This window comes from Aphelocoma coerulescens, chromosome 4 (assembly GCF_041296385.1).
Source record: "Aphelocoma coerulescens isolate FSJ_1873_10779 chromosome 4, UR_Acoe_1.0, whole genome shotgun sequence".
Classification (NCBI taxonomy): domain Eukaryota; kingdom Metazoa; phylum Chordata; class Aves; order Passeriformes; family Corvidae; genus Aphelocoma; species Aphelocoma coerulescens.
Window position 1 is genome coordinate 77780741 of NC_091017.1, and position 25225 is coordinate 77805965.

General features: G+C 51.4%; 1 protein-coding gene across 5 annotated transcripts; it reads left to right on the plus strand.

Moving 5' to 3' along the window:
- Positions 1-1235: 1235 nt before the first annotated feature.
- PAIP2B (poly(A) binding protein interacting protein 2B) lies at positions 1236-25173 on the plus strand. 5 transcript variants are annotated; one of them, XM_069014827.1, is made up of 4 exons: positions 1236-1366; positions 8664-8818; positions 21619-22075; positions 24983-25173. In XM_069014827.1, the coding sequence occupies exons 2-4, from the start codon at positions 8679-8681 to the stop codon at positions 25037-25039; spliced, it is 654 nt and encodes a 217-aa protein (XP_068870928.1). In that variant the 5' UTR covers positions 1236-1366; positions 8664-8678; the 3' UTR covers positions 25040-25173. The 5 variants fall into 5 exon arrangements, with proteins under 5 accessions (XP_068870928.1, XP_068870926.1, XP_068870930.1 ...); XM_069014825.1 differs by lacking the exon at positions 1236-1366 and adding an exon at positions 3541-3613; XM_069014829.1 differs by lacking the exon at positions 1236-1366 and adding an exon at positions 3547-3613 and having other exon boundaries at positions 21899-22075.
- The last annotated feature ends 52 nt before the right edge of the window (positions 25174-25225 follow it).

Genomic DNA, 25225 nt, shown 5'->3' on the forward strand with positions numbered 1-25225 from the left:
ACAGAGAGAGGGGACAGAGTGGGGACACCGAGGGGATAGAGCAGGGACACGGTGGGGACAGAGCGGGGACACAGAGTGGGGACACAGAGAGCGGGGACACCGAGGGGATAGAGAATGGGGACAGAGTGGGGACACCGAGGGGACAGAGAGTGGAGACAGAGTGGGGACACAGAGGGGATAGAGCAGGGACACGGAGGGGACACCGAGAGGGGACAGAGTGGGGACACAGAGGGGACACAGCCGGAACAGAGTGGGGACACAGAGAGGGGACAGAGAGAGGGGACAGAGGGGGGGCACAGAGGGGACAGAGCGGGGACAGAGCGAGGGCACAGGGGACATAGAGCAGGGACACAGAGGGGACAGAGCAGGGACACAGAGGGGACAGCCGGGGGGCACAGAGCGGGGACAGAGAGAGGGGACAGAGCGGGGACACAGAGGGGACACTGAGGGGACAGAGAGCAGACACAGAGGGGACAGCGGGGGCCGTGTCCGTAGCGGGGACAGCCGGGGCCGTGTCACCGCTGGGGACAGAGCGGGGACACCGAGGGGACACCCAGGGCTGTGTCCATAGAGGGGACAGAGCAGGGACAGAGCAGGGACAGAGCAGGGACAGAGCAGGGACAGCCCGCCCCGTGTCCCTGTCCCCGTGGCTGGTGCGGGGCCAGCCCGTGTTTGACACTCGCTGTCATCGCCGGCTGTGTGGCCGCGTGCCGGTGACATTCCCGGACTGTCCCGGTGGCCTTCGCTGCCCTTGCGGGGCCGTTCCGCTCCCATCCCACCCCCCGATCCCGGCTGGATTCGGTGCCCATCCCTGACCCCCCCCCACGGGGCCCTTCCAGCGCCGCTCCCACCCCAAACCCCACACAACATCTGCCACCGAGAACGAACCGCGCACACCTTGGGGACATCGCTGCCACCTCCCCAGGGCCACCGCAGCCCCCCCGGGCTGTCCCCAGCACCTCCCGCACCCCAAATCCCGCGGCGCCACCCCCTCGTCCCCCCAGCCTTTCCCACGGGCTATTTTTGTCCCGTCCGGTGCCATCGCTGTCCCCGGCCATACAAGGAGCCAGCAGCCACCCCGGGGGGAGGTCACTTGTCCCCGAGGTAGCCTCAGTGGGTGACCCTGGAACGGGGATTTGTCACCTCGTGCTCCTCTTACAGCCCCCAGCCGGCTGTCGGGGACACTTTGTCACCTTTGTCCCCCGCTGTCCAGCTCCTTGTTTTTGGGACTGGCCGGGAATTAGCGCCTGGCGAGGAGCAGCTGCCCCATGGATGAGGGCACGGGCATGGAAATAGCTCCTCGCTCCGGCCCTTCGGGACAGCGGTGGCCCTTGGGGACCTTGGTGGCCCTCGTGTCACCCTCCAGGTGCTGGGCTGGGGGACAAAGTTGGGGTCTCTGCCCTCCATCCAATCCCCCCTCAATCCCAATCCCTCGGGAACGCTGGGACGTGTCCAGATGGACACGCTGGACACCGCAGACCCCCGGGGGTCCAAAGTGGGGGTGGGCTGGGCACTGCAGGACCCCACATTTGGGAGGGGGTGGAGGGAGGAACCCAAAGGCTCGGGGGTCTCTGACCCCCAAACTGCCCATGGAGCCTCCAGGGACCCCCAAAAGCTGCGCCCCCCACCCCAAAAATCCCAGCGCGGAGCGGGGAATGGGTTTGGGGTCACGCCGAGGGGTGGGGGGTGATGTGGGTTCCCCCTTTTCTGCCATGGGGATCCCCCCCCCCCCCGCCCTTCCCACGGTGCAGGCGGGACCCCCCACCCCAATTCCGGGGCTGCGGAGCCGCGTCTCCCCCCCGGGGTTCCAGAATTCGGGATCGGGATATGGGGCACGCGGGGCTGGGAAAGGCTCAACCCGCCCCAAAACCGCAGCGGGCGGGGGGGACCCCGGCACTCACCGTCCCAGGGGGTCCAGGGGCGGCGGGCCGGGGGTCGGGGGGGTGCGGGGACCCCGATTTCGGGGGGGCGCGGAGCCGCCAGCACCGCCCGCCGGCATCGCGGGTGCGCCCGGCACCGGCACCGGGATCGGGATCGGGATCGGGATCGGGATCGTCACCGTGGGGGCGGCGCTGGGGCAGCCGCGGGGATAGGAGCCCTCCTGGTGTCCCCAAAACCGGGGGGCTGCAGAACCGAGCCCCCTCCCCAGCCCCGCGGCTGTGCCCGTTCCGGGGTGCGGGACCGGCTGCCCACGCACCGCGTGCCCCCCAAAACTGCGGGAGCACAGCCGGGTGTGCCCCCTCCCCCGTTCCTGTCCCCAGGACGGGGGTGCAGGGCTGGGTAAACCCCTCCTGCGGTGCCCCCAAAGCTGGGGGGGCAGGGCTGAGCCCCCCACACAGTTGTCCCCAGTATGGGGGTGCCGAACTGGGAGCCGGCCCCCCCCCGGGGCTCCGCCCGTTCTGGGGGTGCAGAGCCGGGGGTCCCCCCCCCCCGGGGTTCCGCCCGTTCTGGGGGTGCAGAGCCGGGGGTCCCCCCCCCCCCGGGGTTCCGCCCGTTCTGGGGGTGCAGAGCCGGGGGTCCCATCGGGGCTCCGCCCGTTCTGGGGGTGCAGAGCCGGGGGTCCCCCCCCCGGGGTTCCGCCCATTCTGGGGGTGCCGAACTGGGAGCCGTCCCCCCCCCGGCGCTCCGCCGGTTCTGGGGGTGCAGAGCCGGGTGTGTCCCCCGGGGGGCTCCGCCCGTTCTGGGGGTGCAGAGCCGGGGATCCCCCCCGGGGCTCCGCCCGTTCTGGGGGTGCAGAGCTGGGGGTCCCCCGGGGCTCCGCCCGTTCTGGGGGTGCAGAGCCGGGGGTCCCCCGGGGTTCCGCCCGTTCTGGGGGTGCAGAGCCGGGGGTCCCCCCCGGGGTTCCGCCCGTTCTGGGGGTGCAGAGCCGGGGATCCCCCGGGGGGCTCCGCCCGTTCTGGGGGTGCAGAGCCGGGGATCCCCCCCGGGGCTCCGCCCGTTCTGGGGGTGCAGAGCCGGGGATCCCCCCCCCGGGGCTCCGCCCGTTCTGGGGGTGCAGAGCCGGGGGTCCCCCCCCCCCCCGGTGACCCCAACTCGGGGGGTCAGAGCTCGGTGCCCCCCCCCCCAAAATTCAGGTTGGGGCCCCCCCCCCCCAGCCACGCGCCGGCCACGTGACCGCCCCCGCCCCCCTCCGTGTGTTTACATGAATCCGCCAATCGGCGTCGCTCTACCAAAGCGCCCGCGTGGCGGGGCGGGCGGCTTGTATCGCCTCTTCCCATTGGGTGCGGCACCTGTCAATCATCCCCCCTGGCCGCGGGGGCGGGGCGTTCGGTGTTATTTACATCGCGCGAGGCCACGCCCACCCCGCCGGGGCCCCGCCCCCACGCGCTGCCCGTCTGCCCCACGTGGGGGACGCGTGCTCTCAGCCAATCACCGCGCCCGAGGCCAGCCAATCCGGAGCGCCGCTCGCTGGGTGGGATTACCCGCATGATTGACAGCCGGGCGGTGCAATAGCAACTCGTTGTCTCTCCGTGCCGCCCAACCAGCGCGCGGGGGGGGCGTGGCCGCGTGGCGCGGCTGACCAATAGGAGGAGTGGGCGTGTCCGCGGCGGGAGGGGCGGGGCGTGGCGGCGGCTGTGGCGGAGGGCGCGGAGCGGCACCGGCCGGGCCCGAGGTACCGGGGGGAGGAGGGGGGGCCCGGGGGCGACCCGGTGGCGACCCGGGGGCCACCAGCCCGGCGGAGCGGCGGGACACGCGGGGCTGTCCCGTGGGGTGCTCCGGGAGGCGCAGGCCCGGCCCGGTAGGCGCTGGAGCCCGGGAGGGTGCGGGGGGGTTCGGGCTCCGTGCCCACCCTGCCCTCGGCCCGGCCTCCCCCGGGAGCTGCGGCGGAAAAGAGTCCCCGAAGTCGCCTCGGTGTGGGGCAGCGGCTTCTGCATCCCGTTGCCAGCATTCCCAGTCCGTGTGGGACACGCGCGCTGCTCCCACAGCCCCATCCCGGATTCCCGATGGATCCCCCCGGGCTGGGGCACACGCGGGGGGGGGTGGGGGAGGGGGCAGGAGGTCGCTGCCCCCAAATCCGGGCGGGATTTGGGAGCTGGGATTGGGATGGGCAGAGCCGGGATATTCGGGATATAGTCGGGATAAATTCAGGATAAATTCGGGATATATTCGGGATGTGTTCGGGATATGTTCGGGATATGTTTGGGGTATATTTGGGATGTGTTTGGGATATGTTCGGGATATATTTGGGATATATTTGGGATGTATTTGAGATATGTTCGGGATGTATTTGGGATGTATTTGGGATGTATTTGGGGTATTATTTCTCCATGCGGGCTCTTCCTGCAGGGCCAGGTGGGGACACCTGGCTGGGAGCGCAGGGAGCAGCCGCTCGGGATTCCTGCGGGATCCCGGGATACGGGAAAGGCTTTCCCACGCTCCCTGGTGAAAAGGTGGATTTAGATCCTGGAAACATCCAGGTTTGCCTTCTTTGTGCCGAGAATTCGGGGTTTTCAGGGAATTTGGGCGGGAAGGGACCTTGAAGCCCATCCAGGGATATTTTCCACTGTCCCAGGTGGATCCAGGCTGGCCTTGGACGTTCCCAGGGATCCAGGGGCAGCCCCAGCTGCTCTGGCAATTCCATTCCCAGCAATTCCTTCCCAAATCCCACCCCAAGCTCCCCTTTCCCACTGGGAAGCCATTCCCTGCCTCTTATCCCAAATCCCTTATCCCAAATCCCTTATCCCAAATCCCTCTGCAGCTCTCCTGGAGCCCCTTTAGGGACTCTGAGGATTCCCTGGAGTTTTCCCATCTCCAAGTGAACATTCCCAGCGTTCCCAGCCTGGATCCAGAGAGCTCCAAATCCTCCTCTGGACTCCCTCCAGCAGCTCCGGGAAGATTCCATGTGGGAATTTCTCCCTGCTATCCAACCCAATCCAGGGCTCCAGCCCAATCCTGCCTCTCCAGGCTCCGGCAGTCGGGAAAGGACCCGCCGGGCATGGAATCGGGATTGTCCTTTCCCAGGAAATTGGGTTTGCCATGGGATGAGGTCACCCATTCCCGGCGGGATGCGACAATCCCGGAGCTGCCATCGCTCCCTCCTCCCGCGCTAATTCCAGCCGGGCCGGAATCCCGGGAGCTGCCGGCTGCCTTCCCCATCCCGCTCCCTTCCCGAGGTGATCCCGTGGGATTTGGGATTAGGGACACACCCCCGGAGCGGCCAGGCTCCAAAACCATGGATCAAAGCATGGAATTCTCCATGGTTCAGGTGGGGGGAGAGTAAAAACAAAACACTCCGAGATCCCTGAATCCAACCCGTGGTTCCCTTCCCGGCGTTTTCCGAGGGAATGCGGGTGGAAAGGCCGGGAAGGGGCAGAGGGAGAGAAACTGGAATGGGATCCCTGTGGAATTCCCGGCTGGCTGTCCCTGCTCCCGGGGTGTCCCAAGGGGCAGGAGCAGGGAATGGCTTCCCGCTGGGATAGGGGGGATTGGAGAGGGATCCTGGGAAGGGATTCCTGGCTGGTTAACCCTTCCTGGGCCGTGGAGATCTCCAAGGGCTGCAGCCAAGCTGGGAGAGCTGGGAATGTTCACTTGGAGAAGGGAAAACTCCAGGGAATCCTCAGTCCCTAAAGGGGCTCCGGGAGAGCTGCAGAGGGATTTGGGATAAGGGATTTGGGATAAGGGATTTGGGATAAGGGATTTGGGCCAGGAGGCAGGGAATGGCTTCCCAGTGGGAAAGGGGAGCTTGGGGTGGGATTTGGGAATGGAATTGCTGGGAATGGAATTGCCAGAGCAGCTGGGGCTGCCCCTGGATCCCTGGGAATGTCCAAGGCCAGGTTGGATATTGGGGTTTGGAGCAGCCTGGGATAGTGGGAGGTGTCCCTAAACATGGATGGGGTGGAATGGGATGGGATTTAAGGTCCCTGGATCCATTCCCAAAGCATTCCAGGATTGTGGAGCCCCTCTGGATCAGGCTGGGAGAGCTGGGAATGTTGCCCTGGAGAAGGGAAGGAGCCAGGGAGAGCTGGGAGCCCCTTGCAGGGCCTAAAGGGGCTCCAGGAGAGCTGCAGAGGGACTGGGGCCAAGGGCTGGAGGGCCAGGAGGCAGGGAATGGCTTCCCAGTGGGAAAGGGGAGCTTGGGCTGGGATGTTGGGAAGGAATTGCTGGCTGGGAGGGTGGGGAGGGGCTGGGCTGGAATTGCCAGAGCAGCTGGGGCTGCCCCTGGATCCCTGGGAATGTCCAAGGCCAGGCTGGACACTGGGGCTTGGATCCACCTGGGATCTGCTGGGATGGTGGGAGGTGTCCCTGCCCATGGAATGGGGTGGGAATGGGATGGGATTCAAAGTCCCTACTAATCCAAAGCATTCCAGGATTTTGGAGCCTCTCTGCTCTGGATCAGCCTGGGAGAGCTGGGAATGTTGCCCTGGAGAAGGGAAGGAGCCAGGGAGAGCTGGGAGCCCCTTGCAGGGCCTAAAGGGGCTCCAGGAGAGCTGGAGAGGGATTTGGGATGAGGGATTTGGGCCAGGAGGCAGGGAATGGCTTCCCAGTGGGAAAGGGGAGCTTGGGCTGGGATGTTGGGAAGGAATTCCCGGCTGGGAGGGTGACGAGGCCCAGATTTCCTGGAGAGGAGCAGGAAGCAGCTCCAGGAGGAATTTGGGATGAGGTTCCTGAGCATTCCTTGGATTGGGCTCAGGAGCTGGAGGGTTTTTTTTTTTTTATTTCGGGTGGATCCGGTGGAGCTCTGGATTAAAATAGTGCGGGATGAGATTATCCCCGGATCCGGGCCGGAATTAGGCCGCGGTTCCTCGGCAACTGGGAGAGCTGGGAATGGAAATCCCAGGAGTGAGCACCAGGAGCGTCCTGGGAATCTCATCTCCCTCAGGTTAAAAGCTGGAGAAAACAGGGAGCAACTCCCGAGCAAGGAATAAAAACCTCAGGGAGAAACGTGAAGCACTGGAAAAATGGGAAGGAGAAGCCTGGAGTGAGGGGAGGGGGGGAAAAAATCTTGGAAAAGTGGTGGGAAAATCCAGGTCTGGCCAGGCTGGGAGCAGGGAATGGGAAAAATCCACAGTGCCGGGAGAAAAAAAAATGGGATAAGGAGTGGGATTTGGGATTCTGGATGTAGGGGTTTTATCTGGGAAAGGGGATGGGAGTGCAGGGAATTGGGAATTCCTGGAGTGGGAGGCACGAGGAGCTGCTGGAAGCAGCTGGGAAGTTGGGAAGGCGGCTGGAGCTGTGGGACTGGGAATGGGAGAAGCCATCCCTTGGGAATGGATCCAGGGCAGGTGATTTCCTGGAATTCCTGCTCAGAGGGAGCCTGGAAACTGTCCAGGCTTCTCCTGCCCTGCATAAAATCCTGGAATTTTGGTGGGAAGGGAGCTTAAATCCCATCCCATTCCCACCCTGGCACCTCCCACTGTCCGAGGTGGATCCGAGTCCATCCCAACCTGGCCTTGGGCATTCCCAGGGATCCAGGGGCAGCCCCAGCTGCTCTGGGAATTCCATCCCGAGGAATTCCTTCCCAAATCCCACCCCAAGCTCCCCTTTCCCACTGGGAAGCCATTCCCTGCCTCCTGGCCCAAATCCCTTATCCCAAATCCCTTATCCCAAATCCCTTATCCCAAATCCCTCTGCAGCTCTCCCAGAGCCCCTTTAGGGACTCTGAGGATTCCCTGGAGTTCTCCCTTCTCCAGGGGAACATTCCCAGCTCTCCCATCATGCCTGACCTCATTCCCCAATCCCCAAACTTCCCAAACGTCCCAAATTCCAGCATTTTTGGGGGTGGGAGAACAATCCTTTTCTAGGATAAGGCAGTGATGGATTTTTGGGATGTATTTGGGGTGGAGTTCAAATGGCTGGGATGGATCCATGGATGGATGGAGGGATGGATGGATGGATGGATGGATGGATGGAGGGATGGAGGGATGGAGGGATGGATGGAGGGATGGATGGATGGATGGAGGGATGGAGGGATGGATGGAGGGATGGATGGATGGATGGATGGATGGAGGGAGGGATGGAGGGATGGATGGATGGAGGGATGGAGGGATGGATGGATGGATGGATGGAGGGATGGATGGATGGATGGATGGATGGAGGGATGGAGGGATGGATGGAGGGAGGGAGGGATGGATGGATGGATGGATGGATGGATGGATGGAGGGATGGATGGATGGATGGAGGGATGGAGGGATGGATGGAGGGAGGGATGGAGGGATGGATGGATGGATGGATGGATGGAGGGATGGATGGATGGAGGGATGGATGGAGGGATGGATGGAGGGATGGATGGATGGATGGATGGAGGGATGGATGGAGGGATATGGGGATGGATCCATGGAAGGATATGGGGATGGATCCATGGAAGGATATGGGGATGGATCCATGGAAGAATAGGGGGATGGATCCATGGATGGATATCAGGATGGATCCATGGATGGATATGGGGATGGATCCATGGATCCATGGATGGATATCAGGATGGACCCATGGATGGATATCAGGATGGATCCATGGATCCATGGATGGATATCAGGATGGATCCATGGATGGATATCAGGATGGATCCATGGATCCATGGAACACTTCCCGATAGCCCCCGCGATCCCAAAAGCAGCAAAACCCCTCCGCGCTCCAATCCCACCCTCCCCACCCCCTCACCCCGAGCGTCCCCGCGGGATCCAGCCGCTCCCTCATTCCCCCATTCCCCCGTTCCCAAATCCCAGAGTCCCTAAGGATGAATGGCTCCGAGCTCGCCGGCACGAGCGCGTCCAATCCCAAATCCAAGGAGGATCCCGTGGGGAACGGGCACGAGGAGAAGGAGAAGAACCCCTTTGCCGAGTACATGTGGATGGAGAACGAGGAGGATTTCAACCGGCAGGTGAGATTCCTTCGGGATCCTCGGGATCCTCGGGATCCTCGGGATCCTCGGGATGGGGACGGTGCCCGTTCCGGCCTTGGGGATGGGTGCCAGCTCCGGGTGTATCCCGAGGGAAAAGTGGGAATGGTTTGTTCTGGTGGGAGAGGGAGGCTCTGGGTAGAGGCATCGCTGGGCGGTGGGTGGGTGTGCCTGGGGGAAAGGGGGGAAAGGGGGAAAAGGGGGAAAAAAAGGGGAAAAAGGGGAAAAAAAGGGTAAAGAAGGGGAAAAAAAGGGAAAAAAAGGGGAAAAAAAGGGTAAAGAAGGGGAAAAAAAGGGAAAAAAAGGGGAAAAAAAGGGTAAAGAAGGGGAAAAAAGGGGAAAAAAAGAGGGTAAAAAAGGGGAAAAAAGGGTAAAAAAAGGGGAAAAAAAGAGGGAAAAAAGGGAAAAAAATGGTAAAAAAAGGGAAAAGAAAGGGGAAAAAAGAGTAAAAAAAAGGGTTAAAAAAAGGGTAAAAAAAGGGAAAAAAAGGGGGAAAAAAAGGGAAAAAAAGGGGAAAAAAGGGTAAAAAAGGGAAAAAAGGGGGGAAAAGGGGAAAAAAAGGGGGAAAAAGGGAAAAAAAAAGGGTAAAAAAAGGGAAAAAAAGAGAAAAGAAAGGGAAAAAAAGGGTAATAAAAAGGGAAAAAAGGGGTAGAAAAGGGAAAAAAAGGGGAAAAAAAAGGGGGAAAAAAAGGGGAAAAAAAGGGTAAAAAAGGGAAAAAAAGGGGGAAAAAAGGGTAAAAAAGGGGGAAAAAAAGGGTAAAAAAAGGGAAAAAAGGGGGAAAAAAGGGAAAAAAAGGGGAAAAAAGGGGGAAAAGGGAAAAAAAGGGGGAAAAAAGGGGAAAAAAGGGGAAAAAAGGGGGGAAAAGGGGAAAAAAAGGGGAAAAAAGGGAAAAAAAAGGGAAAAAAAGGGGGGAAAAGGGGAAAAAAAAGGGGAAAGAAGGGGGAAAAAAGGGTAAAAAAAAGGGGGAAAAAAAGGGGAAAAAAGGGGAAAAAGGGGAAAAAAAGGGGAAAAAGGGAAAAAAAAGGGAAAAAGGGAAAAAAAGGGTAAAAAAGGGGGAAAAAAGGGGAAAAAGGGGGAAAAAAAGGGTAAAAAAAGGGGGAAAAAAGGGGAAAAAAGGGAAAAAAAGGGTAAAAAAAAGGGAAAAAAAGGGGGAAAAAGGGAAAAAAAGGGGAAAAAAGGTAAAAAAACGGGAAAAAAGGGTAAAAAAAGGCAAAAAAAGCTTAAAAAAGGTTAAAAAAGGCAAAAAAAGGGGAAAAAAGGGTAAAAAGGGGAAAAAAAGGGGAAAAAAGGGGAAAAAAAAGGGGAAAAAAGGGAAAAAAAGGGGAAAAAAAGGGGAAAAAAGGGGGAAAAAAGGGTAAAAAAAGGGAAAAAAAGGGAAAAAAAGGGGGGAAAGGGGAAAAAAGGGTAAAAAAAAGGGGAAAAAAAGAGGGAAAAAAGGGAAAAAAATGGTAAAAAAAGGGAAAAGAAAGGGGAAAAAAGGGGAAAAAAAGAGTAAAAAAAAGGGTTAAAAAAGGGTAAAAAAAGGGAAAAAAAGGGGGCAAAAAAGGGAAAAAAAAGGGAAAAAAGGGAAAAAAAGGGGGAAAAAGGGGAAAAAAAGGGGGAAAGAAGGGGGAAAAAAGGGTAAAAAAAAGGGGAAAAAGGGAAAAAAAGGGGAAAAAAAAGGGTAAAAAGGAAAAAAAGAGAAAAGAAAGGGAAAAAAAGGGTAATAAAAAGGGAAAAAAGGGGTAAAAAAGGGAAAAAAAGGGGAAAAAAAGGGTAAAAAAGGGAAAAAAAGGGGGAAAAAAGGGTAAAAAAAGGGGGAAAAAAAGGGTAAAAAAAGGGAAAAAAGGGGGAAAAAAGGGAAAAAAAGGGGGAAAAGGGAAAAAAAAGGGAAAAAAGGGTAAAAAAAGGGACAAAAAAGGGAAAAGAAAGGGGAAAAAAAGGGTAAAAAAAGGGAAAAAAGGGAAAAAAAGGGTAAAAAAAGGGAAAAAAGGGAAAAAAAGGGGAAAAAAAGGGTAAAAAAAGGGAAAAAAAGAGAAAAGAAAGGGAAAAAAAGGGTAATAAAAAGGGAAAAAAGGGGTAAAAAAGGGAAAAAAAGGGAAAAAAAGGGGAAAAAAAGGGTAAAAAAAGGGGAAAAAAGGGTAAAAAAAGGGAAAAAAAGGGAAAAAAAGGGGGGAAAGGGGAAAAAAAGGGAAAAAAAGGGGGGAAAGGGGAAAAAAAGGGAAAAAAAGGGAAAAAAGGGGGAAAAAAGGTAAAAAAAGGGAAAAAAAGGGGGGAAAGGGGAAAAAAAGAGTAAAAAAAAGGGGGAAAAAAAGGGAAAAAAAAGGGGGAAAAAAAAGGGAAAAAAAAGGGAAAAAAGGGGAAAAAAAGGGGGAAAAAGGGGAAAAAAAGGGAAAAAATGGGGGGAAAGGGGAAAAAAGGGGGAAAAAAGGGAAAAAAAGGTAAAAAAAAGGGGGAAAAAAGGTTAAAAAAAGGGGAAAAAAGGTTATAAAAAGGTAAAAAAAGAAAAAAAAGGTAGAAAAAAGGGTAAAAAAAGGAGTAAAAAAGGCAAAAAGGCGAAAAAAGGTAAAAAAAGAAAAAAGGTAAAAGGGTAAAAAAAGGCAAAAAAAAAGGATAAAAAAAGGAAAAAAAGGCAAAAAAAGGGTAAAAAAAGGTAAAAAAAAGGCAAAAAAAGGTAAAAAAAGGTAATAAAAGTGAAAAAAAGGGTAAAAAAAGATATAAAAAGGCAAAAAAAGGTTAAAAAATGGGTAAAAAAAAGGTAAAAAAATGCAAAAAAAAAGGTAAGAAAAAGGTAAAAAAAGGCCAAAAAAAGGTTAAACAAAAGGTTAAAAAAAGGCAAAAAAAGGGTAAAAAAAAGGTACAAAAAAGGTAAAGAAAAGCTAAAAAAAATGGGAAAAGGGAAAAAAAAGCTGGAAAAAAATTTAAAAAAAAGCTTTAAAAAGCCAGAAAAAAGCTGGGGAAAGGTAAGAAAAAAGCTGGAAAAAAGCTGGGGAAAAGCTGGAAAAAAGCTGGAAAAAAGTTTAAAAAAAAAGCTTTAAAAAGCCAGAAAAAAGCTGGGAAAAGGGAAAAAAAAAAGCTGGAAAAAAGTTTAAAAAAAGCTGGGAAAAAGCTGGAAAAAAGCCCCAAAAAAGCTGGAAAAAAACCTTAAAAAAAAAGCCCAAAATAAGCCAGGAAACAGCTGGGGAAAAGCTGGAAAAAAGGTAAAAAAAAGCCCCAAAAAAGCCCCAAAAAAGCCCCAAAAAAGCTGGACAAAAGCTTAGAAAAGCCCAAAAACCTAAAAAAAGCCCAGAAAAACGTGGAAAAAAAGCTTAAAAAAAAACTGGAAAAAAGCTTTAAAAAGTCCCAAAAAAGCTGGAAAAAAGCTTAAAAAAATCTGGGAAAAAATCTGGAAAAAATCTGGAAAAAAAAGCTGGAAAAAAAAGCTTTTAAAAAGCCGGAAAAAAGCTGGAAAACAGCTGGAAAAAAGCTGGAAAAAAGCTGGGAAAAAACTGGGAAAAAAGCTGGGAAAAAACTGGAAAAAATCTAAAAAACAACCCAAAAAAAGCTGGGAAAAAAGCTTTAAAAAGTCCCAAAAAAGCTGGAAAAAAGCTAAAAAAAAATCGGGAAAAAATCTGGAAAAAAATCTGGAAAAAATCTGGAAAAAATCTGGAAAAAAAAGCTTTAAAAAAGCCGGAAAAAAGCTGGAAAACAGCTGGAAAAAACCTGGAAAACCGCTGGAAAAAAGCTGGGAAAAAACTGGAAAAAAGCTGGAAAAAAGCTGGAAAAAAAGCCGAGAAAAAACTGGAAAAAATCTAAAAAACAACCCAAAAAAAGCTGGGAAAAATGCCCCAAAATAACCCCAAAAAAGCCCCAAAAAAGCCCCAAAAAAGCTGGAAAAAGCCCCAAAAAAGCTGGAAAAAAGCTAAAAATAAAATCGGGAAAAAATCTGGAAAAAAAGCTGGAAAAAATCTGGAAAAAGCTCTGGAAAAACTCTGGAAAAAAAGCTGGAAAAAAAAAAGCTTTAAAAAAGCTGGAAAAAAGCCGGAAAAAAGCTGGAAAACAGCTGGAAAAAAGCCGAGAAAAAACTGGAAAAAATCTAAAAAACAACCCAAAAAAAGCTGGGAAAAAAGCTTTAAAAAGTCCCCAAAAAGCTGGAAAAAAGCTAAAAAAAAAAGCGGGAAAAAATCTGGAAAAAAAGCTGGAAAAAATCTGGAAAAAATCTGGAAAAAAAAGCTTTAAAAAAGCCGGAAAAAAGCTGGAAAACAGCTGGAAAAAAGCTGGAAAACAGCTGGAAAAAAGCTGGAAAAAAGCTGGGAAAAAACTGGAAAAAAGCTGGAAAAAAGCTGGAAAAAAAGCCGAGAAAAAACTGGAAAAAATCTAAAAAACAACCCAAAAAAAGCTGGGAAAAAAGCCCCAAAATAACCCCAAAAAAGCCCCAAAAAAACCCCAAAAAACCCCCAAAAAAGCTGGAAAAAGCCCCAAAAAAGCTGGAAAAAAGCTAAAAAAAAAATCGGGAAAAAATCTGGAAAAAAAGCTGGAAAAAAAAAGCTTTAAAAAAGCCGGAAAAAAGCCGGAAAAAAGCTGGAAAAAAAGCTGGAAAAAAAGCTGGGAAAAAACTGGAAAAAAGCTGGAAAAAGGCTGGGAAAAAAGCCGAGAAAAAACTGGAAAAAATCTAAAAAACAACCCAAAAAAAGCTGGGAAAAAAGCTTTAAAAAGTCCCAAAAAAGCTGGAAAAAAGCTAAAAAAAAATCGGGAAAAAATCTGGAAAAAAAAGCTTTAAAAAAGCGGGAAAACAGCTGGAAAACAGCTGGAAAAAAGCTGGAAAAAAGCTGGGAAAAAACTGGAAAAAAGCTGGAAAAAAGCTGGAAAAAAGCTAAAAAAACAATCGGGAAAAATCTGGAAAAAAAGCTGGAAAAAAATCTGGAAAAAACTCTGGAAAAACTCTGGAAAAAAAGCTGGAAAAAAAAGCTTTAAAAAAGCCGGAAAAAAGCCAGAAAAAAGCCGGAAAAAAAGCTGGAAAAAAAGCTGGAAAAAAGCTGGGAAAAAACTGGAAAAAAGCTGGAAAAAAGCTGGAAAAAAAGCCGAGAAAAAACTGGAAAAAATCTAAAAAACAACCCAAAAAAAGCTGGGAAAAAAGCCCCAAAATAACCCCAAAAAAGCCCCCCAAAAAACCCCAAAAAACCCCAAAAAAGCTGGAAAAAGCCCCAAAAAAGCTGGAAAAAAGCTGGGAAAAAACCGGAAAAAAGCTGGAAAAAAAGCTGAGAAAAAACTGGAAAAAATCTAAAAAACAACCCAAAAAAAGCTGGGAAAAAAGCTTTAAAAAGTCCCAAAAAAGCTGGAAAAAAGCTAAAAAAAAATCGGGAAAAAATCTGGAAAAAAAGCTGGAAAAAACTCTGGAAAAAATCTGGGAAAAAAAGCTTTAAAAAAGCCAGAAAACAGCTGGAAAACAGCTGGAAAAAAGCTGGAAAAAAGCTGGGAAAAAACTGGAAAAAAAGCTGGGAAAAAACTGGAAAAAAGCTGGAAAAAAAGTCGAGAAAAAACTGGAAAAAATCTAAAAAACAACCCAAAAAAAGCTGGGAAAAAAGCCCCAAAATAACCCCAAAAAAGCCCCAAAAAAACCCCAAAAAAACCCCAAAAAAGCTGGAAAAAGCCCCCAAAAAGCTGGAAAAAAGCTAAAAAAAAAATCGGGAAAAAATCTGGGAAAAAAGCTGGAAAAAATCTGGAAAAAACTCTGGAAAAACTCTGGAAAAAAAGCTGGAAAAAAAAAAGCTTTAAAAAAGCCGGAAAAAAGCCGGAAAAAAAGCTGGAAAAAAAGCTGGAAAAAAAGCTGGGAAAAAACTGGAAAAAAGCTGGAAAAAAGCTGGAAAAAAAGCTGGGAAAAAAGCTGGGAAAAAACTGGAAAAAAGCTGGAAAAAAAGCCAAGAAAAAACTGGAAAAAAAATCTAAAAAACAACCCAAAAAAAGCTGGAAAAAAAGCCCCAAAATAACCCCAAAAAAGCCCCAAAAAAAACCCAAAAAAACCCCAAAAAAGCTGGAAAAAGCCCCCAAAAAGCTGGAAAAAAGCTAAAAAAAAATCGGGAAAAAATCTGGGAAAAAATCTGGAAAAAATCTGGAAAAAACTCTGGAAAAACTCTGGAAAAAAAAGCTGGAAAAAAAAAGCTTTAAAAAAGCCGGAAAACAGCTGGAAAACAGCTGGAAAAAAGCTGGAGAAAAAGCTGGGAAAAAACTGGAAAAAAAGCTGGAAAAAAGCTGGGAAAAAACTGGAAAAAAGCTGGAAAAAAGCTGGAAAAAAAGCCGAGAAAAAACTGGAAAAAATCTAAAAAACAACCCAAAAAAAGCTGGAAAAAAAGCCCCAAAATAACCCCAAAAAAGCCCCAAAAAAAACCCAAAAAAACCCCAAAAAAGCTGGAAAAAGCCCCCAAAAAGCTGGAAAAAAGCTAAAAAAAAATCGGGAAAAAATCTGGGAAAAAATCTGGAAAAAATCTGGAAAAAACTCTGGAAAAACTCTGGAAAAAAAAGCTGGAAAAAAAAAGCTTTAAAAAAGCCGGAAAACAGCTGGAAAACAGCTGGAAAAAAGCTGGAGAAAAAGCTGGGAAAAAACTGGAAAAAAAGCTGGAAAAAAGCTGGGAAAAAACTGGAAAAAAGCTGGAAAAAAGCTGGAAAAAAAGCCGAGAAAAAACTGGAAAAAATCTAAAAAACAACCCAAAAAAAGCTGGGAAAAAAGCCCCAAAATAACCCCAAAAAAGCCCCAAAAAAAACCCCAAAAAAGCCCCAAAAAAGCTGGAAAAAAGCTAAAAAAAAAAATCGGGAAAAAATCTGGAAAAAACTCTGGAAAAACTCTGGAAAAAAAGCTGGAAAAAAAAAGCTTTAAAAAAGCTGGAAAAAAGCCGGAAAACAGCTGGAAAACAGCTGGAAAAAAGCTGGAGAAAAAGCTGGGAAAAAACTGGAAAAAAGCTGGAAAAAAGCTGGAAAAAAAGCCGAGAAAAAACTGGAAAAAAATCTAAAAAACAACCCAAAAAAAGCTGGGAAAAAAGCCCCAAAATAACCCCAAAAAAGCCCCAAAAAACCCCCAAAAAACCCCAAAAAAGCTGGAAAAAGCCCCAAAAAAGCTGGAAAAAAGCTAAAAAAAAAATCGGGAAAAAATCTGGAAAAAATCTGGAAAAAAAGCTGGAAAAAAAAAAAGCTTTAAAAAAGCCGGAAAAAAGCCGGAAAAAAGCTGGAAAACAGCTGGAAAAAAGCTGGAAAAAAGCTGGGAAAAAACTGGAAAAAAAGCTGGAAAAAAGCTGGAAAAAAGCTGGGAAAAAACTGGAAAAAAAGCTGGAAAAAAGCTGGGAAAAAACTGGAAAAAAAGCTGGGAAAAAAACTGGAAAAAAGCTGGAAAAAAGCTGGAAAAAAGCTGGAAAAAAAGCCGAGAAAAAACTGGAAAAAATCTAAAAAACAACCCAAAAAAAGCTGGGAAAAAAGCCCCAAAAAAGCCCCCAAAAAAACCCAAAAAAGCTGGAAAAAACCCCAAAAAAGCTGGAAAAAAATTCCCTCGGGACGCCTTGGCTCCTCCCAGCGGGGCAGTGACGTCATCGCTCCCATCCCCTGAGTTTTTGGGATCCCTTTCCCCGTTCTCAGCATCCCAATCCTGGAATTTGGGTTCTCCCAGTTTTTTGGGGAGGGGAAATCCTGGATTTCGGGCAGAGCTCTGGGAATTCCGTGCCCGTTCCGGCAGCATTCCCAGGAAATTCCCATCCCATCGTTTTTAAACTTTGGAATTTTTTTTTTCCCGCATTTCCCCCTTTTCCCTGAGTTTTCCAGAGCCACGGAATTTTCCTTGCTTTTCCAGCTGGGATTTCGGAGCTGGAAAATGGGAACAGGAGCTCTCCGGGGGCTTTTTCCAACCCGTGGAGATTCCCATGGATCCGACAAATCCCGGGATGGAGCTCAGGGAAACATCCCGGGCTGGGAGAGGCTGGAAAAACCGGGAATGTTCGGCTGGATGTGCCGGGAGAGGCGGCCCCTGGGAGAGCAGAATCCCGGGATAATTCCTGCTGGGATGAGCCGACATTCCTGGGCACTTTGGGTTCCATATCCCGATTTCCAGGCAGGAATTCCTTCCCAAAATTCCAGTTTCCCACTGGGAAGCCATTCCCTGGCTCCTGTCCCAAATCCCTTTATCCCAAATCCCTCATCCCAAATCCCTCATCCCAAATCCCTTATCCCAAATCCCTTATCCCAAATCCTTTATCCCAAATCCCTTTATCCCAAATCCCTTATCCCAAATTCCTCATCCCAAATCCCTCATCCCAAATCCCTCATCCCAAATCCCTTATCCCAAATCCCTCATCCCAAATCCCTCATCCCAAATCCCTCATCCCAAATCCTTTATCCCAAATCCCTCATCCCAAATCCCTTATCCCAAATCCCTTATCCCAAATCCCTTTATCCCAAATCCCTTATCCCAAATCCCTTATCCCAAATCCCTTATCCCAAATCCTTTATCCCAAATCCCTCATCCCAAATCCCTCATCCCAAATCTTTTATCCCAAATCCTTTATCCCAAATCCCTCATCCCAAATCCCTCATCCCAAATCCTTTATCCCAAATCCCTTATCCCAAATCCTTTATCCCAAATCCTTTATCCCAAATCCCTTATCCCAAATCCCTCATCCCCAATCCCTTTATCCCAAATCCCTCATCCCAAATCCCTCATCCCAAATCCTTTATCCCAAATCCTTTATCCCAAATCCCTTATCCCAAATCCCTCATCCCAAATCCCTCATCCCAAATCCCTCATCCCAAATCCCTTATCCCAAATCCTTTATCCCAAATCCCTCATCCCAAATTCCTCATCCCAAATTCCTCATCCCAAATCCCTCATCCCAAATTCCTCATCCCAAATCCCTTATCCCAAATCCCTTATCCCAAATCCCTTATCCCAAATCCCTCATCCCAAATCCCTTATCCCAAATCCTTTATCCCAAATCCCTTATCCCAAATCCCTTATCCCAAATCCCTTTATCCCAAATCCCTTATCCCAAATCCCTTATCCCAAATCCCTCATCCCAAATCCCTCATCCCAAATCCTTTATCCCAAATCCTTTATCCCAAATCCTTTATCCCAAATCCTTTATCCCAAATCCCTTATCCCAAATCCCTCATCCCAAATCCCTTTATCCCAAATCCCTCATCCCAAATCCCTCATCCCAAATCCTTTATCCCAAATCCTTTATCCCAAATCCCTCATCCCAAATCCCTCATCCCAAATCCCTTATCCCAAATCCTTTATCCCAAATCCTTTATCCCAAATCCCTTATCCCAAATCCCTCATCCCCAATCCCTTTATCCCAAATCCCTTTATCCCAAATCCCTCATCCCAAATCCTTTATCCCAAATCCTTTATCCCAAATCCCTCATCCCAAATCCCTCATCCCAAATCCCTTATCCCAAATCCTTTATCCCAAATCCCTCATCCCAAATTCCTCATCCCAAATTCCTCATCCCAAATCCCTCATCCCAAATTCCTCATCCCAAATCCCTTATCCCAAATCCCTTATCCCAAATCCCTCATCCCAAATCCCTCATCCCAAATCCCTTATCCCAAATCCTTTATCCCAAATCCCTTTATCCCAAATCCCTTATCCCAAATCCCTTTATCCCAAATCCCTTATCCCAAATCCCTTATCCCAAATCCCTCATCCCAAATCCCTCATCCCAAATCCCTTATCCCAAATCCTTTATCCCAAATCCCTCATCCCAAATCCCTTATCCCAAATCCCTTATCCCAAATCCCTCATCCCAAATCCCTTTATCCCAAATCCCTTATCCCAAATCCCTTATCCCAAATTCCTCATCCCAAATCCCTTATCCCAAATCCCTTATCCCAAATCCCTCATCCCAAATCCCTCATCCCAAATCCCTTATCCCAAATCCCTTATCCCAAATCCCTTATCCCAAATCCCTCATCCCAAATCCTTTATCCCAAATCCCTCATCCCAAATCCTTTATCCCAAATCCCTCATCCCAAATCCTTTATCCCAAATCCTTTATCCCAAATCCTTTATCCCAAATCCCTTATCCCAAATCCCTTATCCCAAATCCCTTATCCCAAATCCCTCATCCCAAATCCTTTATCCCAAATCCCTTATCCCAAATCCTTTATCCCAAATCCCTCATCCCAAATCCTTTATCCCAAATCCCTTATCCCAAATCCCTTATCCCAAATCCCTTATCCCAAATCCCTCATCCCAAATCCTTTATCCCAAATCCCTTATCCCAAATCCCTCATCCCAAATCCCTTATCCCAAATTCCTCATCCCAAATCCCTTATCCCAAATCCCTTTATCCCAAATCCCTTATCCCAAATCCCTCATCCCAAATCCTTTATCCCAAATCCCTTTATCCCAAATCCCTCATCCCAAATCCCTCATCCCAAATCCCTTTATCCCAAATCCCTCATCCCAAATCCCTCATCCCAAATCCCTCATCCCAAATCCCTTATCCCAAATCCCTTATCCCAAATCCCTCTGCAGCTCTCCTGGAGCTCCTTTAGGCTCTGGAATGGGCTCCAAGAAATCCCTGGAATTCCTTCTCCAGGGGAGCATTCCCAGCTCTCCCAGTCTGATCCAGAGGGGCTCCAGCAGCTCCGTGCTTTCCTCTGGAATTGCTCCTCTGGAATGCTGCTGGCATTTGGGAGCTGGAGGCAGAATTCCCACTTTTCTGCCCCTTCCCCAAGTGCAGAATTCCCACTTTTCTGCCCCTCCCGAGCCGCAGAATTCCCACTTTTCTGCCCTTCCCGAAGTGCAGAATTCCCACTTTTCTGCCCTTCCCGATGTTCAGAATTCCCACTTTTCTGCCCCCTCCCGAGGCACAGAATTCCCACTTTTCTGCCCTTCCCGAGGTGCAGAATTCCCACTTTTCTGCCCTTCCCGAGGCACAGAATTCCCACTTTTCTGCCCTTCCCGAGGTGCAGAATTCCCACTTTTCTGCCCCTTCCCGAGGCACAGAATTCCCACTTTTCTGCCCCTTCCCGAGGCGCAGAATTCCCACTTTTCTGCCCTTCCCGAGGCACAGAATTCCCACTTTTCTGCCCCTCCCCAAGTGCAGAATTCCCAATTTTCTGCCCCTCCCCAAGTGCAGAATTCCCACTTTTCTGCCCCTCCCGAGGCGCAGAATTCCCACTTTTCTGCCCCTCCCCAAGTGCAGAATTCCCACTTTTCTGCCCTTCCCGAGGCACAGAATTCCCACTTTTCTGCCCCTCCCCAAGTGCAGAATTCCCACTTTTCTGCCCTTCCCGAGGCGCAGAATTCCCACTTTTCTGCCCTTCCCGAGGCACAGAATTCCCACTTTTCTGCCCCTCCCGAGGCGCAGAATTCCCACTTTTCTGCTTCATCCCGAGGCACAGAATTCCCACTTTTCTGCCCCTCCCGAAGTGCAGAATTCCCACTTTTCTGCCCCTTCCCGAGGCACAGAATTCCCACTTTTCTGCCCTTCCCGAAGTGCAGAATTCCCACTTTTCTGCCCCTCCCGAGGCACAGAATTCCCACTTTTCTGCCCCTTCCCGAGGCACAGAATTCCCACTTTTCTGCCCCTCCCCAAGTGCAGAATTCCCACTTTTCTGCCCTTCCCGAGGCACAGAATTCCCACTTTTCTGCCCTTCCCGAGGTGCAGAATTCCCACTTTTCTGCCCTTCCCGAGGCACAGAATTCCCACTTTTCTGCCCTTCCCGAGGTGCAGAATTCCCACTTTTCTGCCCCTTCCCGAGGTGCAGAATTCCCACTTTTCTGCTCTTCCCCAAGTGCAGAATTCCCACTTTTCTGCCCTTCCTGAAGCACAGAATTCCCACTTTTCTGCCCTTCCCGAGGTGCAGAATTCCCACTTTTCTGCCCCTCCCGAGGCACAGAATTCCCACTTTTCTGCCCTTCCCGAGCCGCAGAATTCCCACTTTTCTGCCCTTCCCGAGGCGCAGAATTCCCACTTTTCTGCCCTTCCCGAGGCACAGAATTCCCACTTTTCTGCCCCTCCCGAGGCACAGAATTCCCACCTTTCTGCCCTTCCCGAGCCGCAGAATTCCCGCTTTTCTGCCCTTCCCGAAGTGCAGAATTCCCACTTTTCTGCCCCTTCCCGAGCTGCAGAATTCCCGCTTTTCTGCCCTTCCCGAAGTGCAGAATTCCCGCTTTTCTGCCCTTCCCGAGGTGCAGAATTCCCACTTTTCTGCCCCTTCCCGAGGCGCAGAATTCCCACCTTTCTGCCCTTCCCGAGCCGCAGAATTCCCGCTTTTCTGCCCTTCCCGAGCCGCAGAATTCCCACTTTTCTGCCCCTCCCGAGGCGCAGAATTCCCGCTTTTCCCACTGCTCCATCCCCTGGAAAAACTCAGCCTTTGTGCATCCTGGATTCGCTCCTCGTTGCGTCTCCGGAATCCAGGGAAAACCGGGAAAATGGGATCGGCCCCCTCAGGGCAATTCCCAGCTTTCCTCTGCTCCCACCCCCCTGCCGGAGCAGCCGCAGGAATTCCAGGCTGGGAAAACTCTTCGATCGCAGCCGCCATCCCATCCCAGGAATTCCTGGGAAAAAGGAAGCTCCGGAGTGACCTGGTGGATCTCCACGATTCCCTGGAGGAGGATTTGGGAATGGGATCAGCAGGAACAGCTGGGTGGGAGATTGGGAATATTCCTGCCTGGGAAAAAAAAAAAAATCCTGGAAAATCGGGATCGAACACCTCGGGAAGGTGGATTTCCATGAATTCCTCGGAGCCCGGCGGGCGCCCTCCGGGCTCTTCCCACATGGAAAAAAACCCCGGGCGAGCCATCATCATTCCCGGCGGGATCTCTCCGGGCAGGTGGAGGAGGAGCTGCAGGAGCAGGAATTCCTGGATCGCTGCTTCCAGGAGATGCTGGAGGAGGATTTGGGAATGGGATCAGCAGGAACAGCTGGGTGGGAGATTGGGAATATTCCTGCCTGGAAAAAAAAAAAAAATCCTGGATTCACCTTTCCCGTCGGGAAGGTGGATTTTCCAACCTCAGCCATTCCATGAATTCCTCGGAGCCCGGCGGGCTCTTCCCACATGGAAAAAAACCCGGGCGAGCCATCATCATTCCCGGCGGGATCTCTCCGGGCAGGTGGAGGAGGAGCTGCAGGAGCAGGAATTCCTGGATCGCTGCTTCCAGGAGATGCTGGAGGAGGAGGAGCGGGATTGGTTCATCCCGGCGCGGGATCTGCCCCAGGGAATGGCGCAGCTCCAGCAGCAGCTCCACGGCCTCGCCGTTCCCGACGGACGCGGAGCCGAGGACATCCTGGTGAGGATTCCCGGGAAGCGCCTCCTCCTCCTCCTCCTCCTCCTCCCTGGGATTCGGGGCCGCCCGGAATCCTTGGGATGGGCTCTGGATCCCTGGGAGTGTCCCTCCCATTCCTTGGAATTGGCCCCGTTCCCGGAGTTCTCCCATCCCTGGGACTGTCCCTGGATTCCTGGAATTCTCCCATTCCTGGAATTCTCCCACCCCTGGAATTCTCCCATCCCTGGAATTGGCCCATTCCCAGAACTGGCCCATTTCCGGAATTCTCCCATCCCTGGGACTGTCCCTGGATTCCTGGAATTGTCCCACCCCTGGAATTCTCCCACCCCTGGAATTCTCCCATCCCTGGAATTGGCCCCGGATCCCTGGGAGTGTCCCATCCTTGGAACTGGCCCTTTCCCGGAATTCTCCCATCCCTGGGAATGTCCCTGGATTCCTGGAATTCTCCCACCCCTGGAATTGTCCCATCCCTGGAATTGGCCCGTTCCCGGAGTTCTCCCATCCCTGGGACTGTCCCTGGGTCACTGGAATTCTCTCATTCCTGGAATTCTCCCATCCCTGGAATTGGCCCTGGATCCCTGGGAGTGTCCCATCCTTGGAATTCTCCCATCCCTGGGACTGTCCCTGGGTCACTGGAATTCTCTCATTCCCGGAATTCTCCCATCCCTGGAATTGGCTCCAGATCCCTGGGAGTGTCCCATTGGCCCATCCCTGGAGTTCTCCCATCCCTGGGAATGTCCCTGGATTCCTGGAATTGTCCCACCCCTGGAATTGTCCCTGAATCCCTGGAATTCTCCCACCCCTGGAATTCTCCCACCCCTGGAATTCTCACACCCCTGGAATTCTCCCATCCCTGGAATTGGCTCCAGATCCCTGGGAGTGTCCCATTCCTTGGAATTGGCCCATCCCTGGAGTTTTCCCATCCCTGCAATTGGCCCATTCCCAGAATTCTCCCATCCCTGGAATTGGCCCATTCCCAGAACTGGCCCATTTCCGGAGTTCTCCCATCCCTGGGACTGTCCCTGGATTCCTGGAATTCTCCCATCCCTGGAATTGGCCCCGGATCCCTGGAATTCTCCCATTCCTGGAATTCTCCCATCCCTGGAATTGTCCCATTGCTGGGAGTCTCCCTGGATCCCTGGAATTGGCCCATCCCTGGAGTTTTCCCATCCCTGGAATTGGCCCATTCCCAGAACTGGCCCATTTCCGGAATTCTCCCATCCCTGGGACTGTCCCTGGATTCTTGGAATTGTCCCACCCCTGGAATTGTCCCACCCTTGGAATTGTCCCATCCCTGGAATTTTCCTATTCCTGGAATTGTCCCTGAATCCCCAGAATTCTCTCATTCCTGGCACTGTCCCTGGACCCCTGGAATTCTCCCATCCCTGGGACTATCCCTGGGTCACTGGAATTCTCCCATTCCCAGAATTCTCCCATCCCTGGAATTGGCCCCGGATCCCTGGAATTCTCCCATTCCCGGAATTCTCCCATCCCTGGAATTGGCCCTGAATCCCCGGAATTCTCTCATTCCTGGGACTATCCCTGGATTCCTGGAATTCTTCCAGCCCTGGGACTATCCCTGGATTCCTGGAATTCTCCCATCCCTGCAATTTGCCCCGGATTCCTGGGAGTGGCCCTTCCTTGGAACTGGCCCATTCCCGGAATTCTCCCATCCCTGGGACTATCCCTGGACCCCTGGAATTCTCCCATCCTTGGAATTGGCCCATTCCCGGAATTCTCCCATCCCTGGAATTCTCCCATCCCTGGGACTATCCCTGGATTCCTGGAATTCTCCCACCCCTGGAATTCTCCCATCCCTGGAGTTTTCCCATCCCTGGGAATGTCCCTGGGTCACTGGAATTCTCCCATTCCCGGAATTCTCCCATTCCTGGGACTGTCCCTGGATTCCTGGAATTCTCCCATCCCTGCAATTGTCCCATCGCTGGGAGTCTCCCTGGATTCCTGGAATTGACCCATCTCTGGGAATGTCCCTGGATCCCTGGGAATGTCCCTGGATCCCTGGGAATGTCCCTGGATCTCTGGGATTCTCCCATCCCTGGAATTCTCCCATCTCTGGGACTGCCCCTGGATTCCTGGAATTGCCCCACCCTTGGAATTGTCCCATCCCTAGAATTCTCCCACCCCTGGAATTGTCCCTGGATCCCTGGAATTCTCCCACCCCCGGAATTCTCCCATTCCCAGAATTCTCCCATTCCTGGGACTGTCCCTGGCTCCCCGGAATTCTCCCACCCCTGGAATTCTCCCACCTCTGGAATTCTCCCACCCCTGGAATTGTCCCTGGATCCCCGGAATTCTCCCACCCCTGGAATTCTCCCATCCCTGGAATTCTCCCACCCCTGGAATTGTCCCTGGATCCCCGGAATTCTCCCATCCCTGGAATTCTCCCACCCCTGGAATTCTCCCACCTCTGGAATTCTCCCACCCCTGGAATTGTCCCTGCATCCCTGGAATTCTCCCATTCCCAGAATTCTCCCATTCCTGGGACTGTCCTTGGATCACTGGGATTGTCCCTGAATCCCTGGAATTCTCCCACCTCTGGAATTGTCCCTGGATCCCCGGAATTCTCCCACCCCTGGAATTCTCCCACCCCTGGAATTCTCCCACCCCTGGATCCCGGCCGTATCCGAGGCCAGGCCGGACGGATTCGGATCCACTGGCAGCAATCCCTGGATTCCCTCCAAGCTCCCTCCCCACCCGACCCATTCCACAATTCCATGAATTCCATGGAAACGAGCAGAACCCCGGGAATCCCATCCCGACCTCTCCCCAAATCCCTTTGGGAACACTCCGAGCCAATCCCTCCCCCCCCCCCCCCCCCCACTTTTTTGGGATGAGGGAAATCCCGACATTCCCGACCCTGACCCGGCCCATTCCCGCTTTTTTTTCCAGAGCAAAAGCACCTTGAATCCGGATGCCAAGGAATTTGTACCCGGAGTGAAGTACTGACCCTCGGCTCCCAGAGACTGAATCCCTGCTCCGGGAAAAATTTGGGACACACTGGGGGGCGGGGGGAGGGGCCGGCCCGGAGCGGCTCCGAGCGTCGGGATCTGCTCCGGCTCCAAGGAATTTGCTTTTCCCGATTTTTTTTTTTTTTTTTTTTTTGGGTTTTTTTTCCCCCCTTCGGTTTTTAGC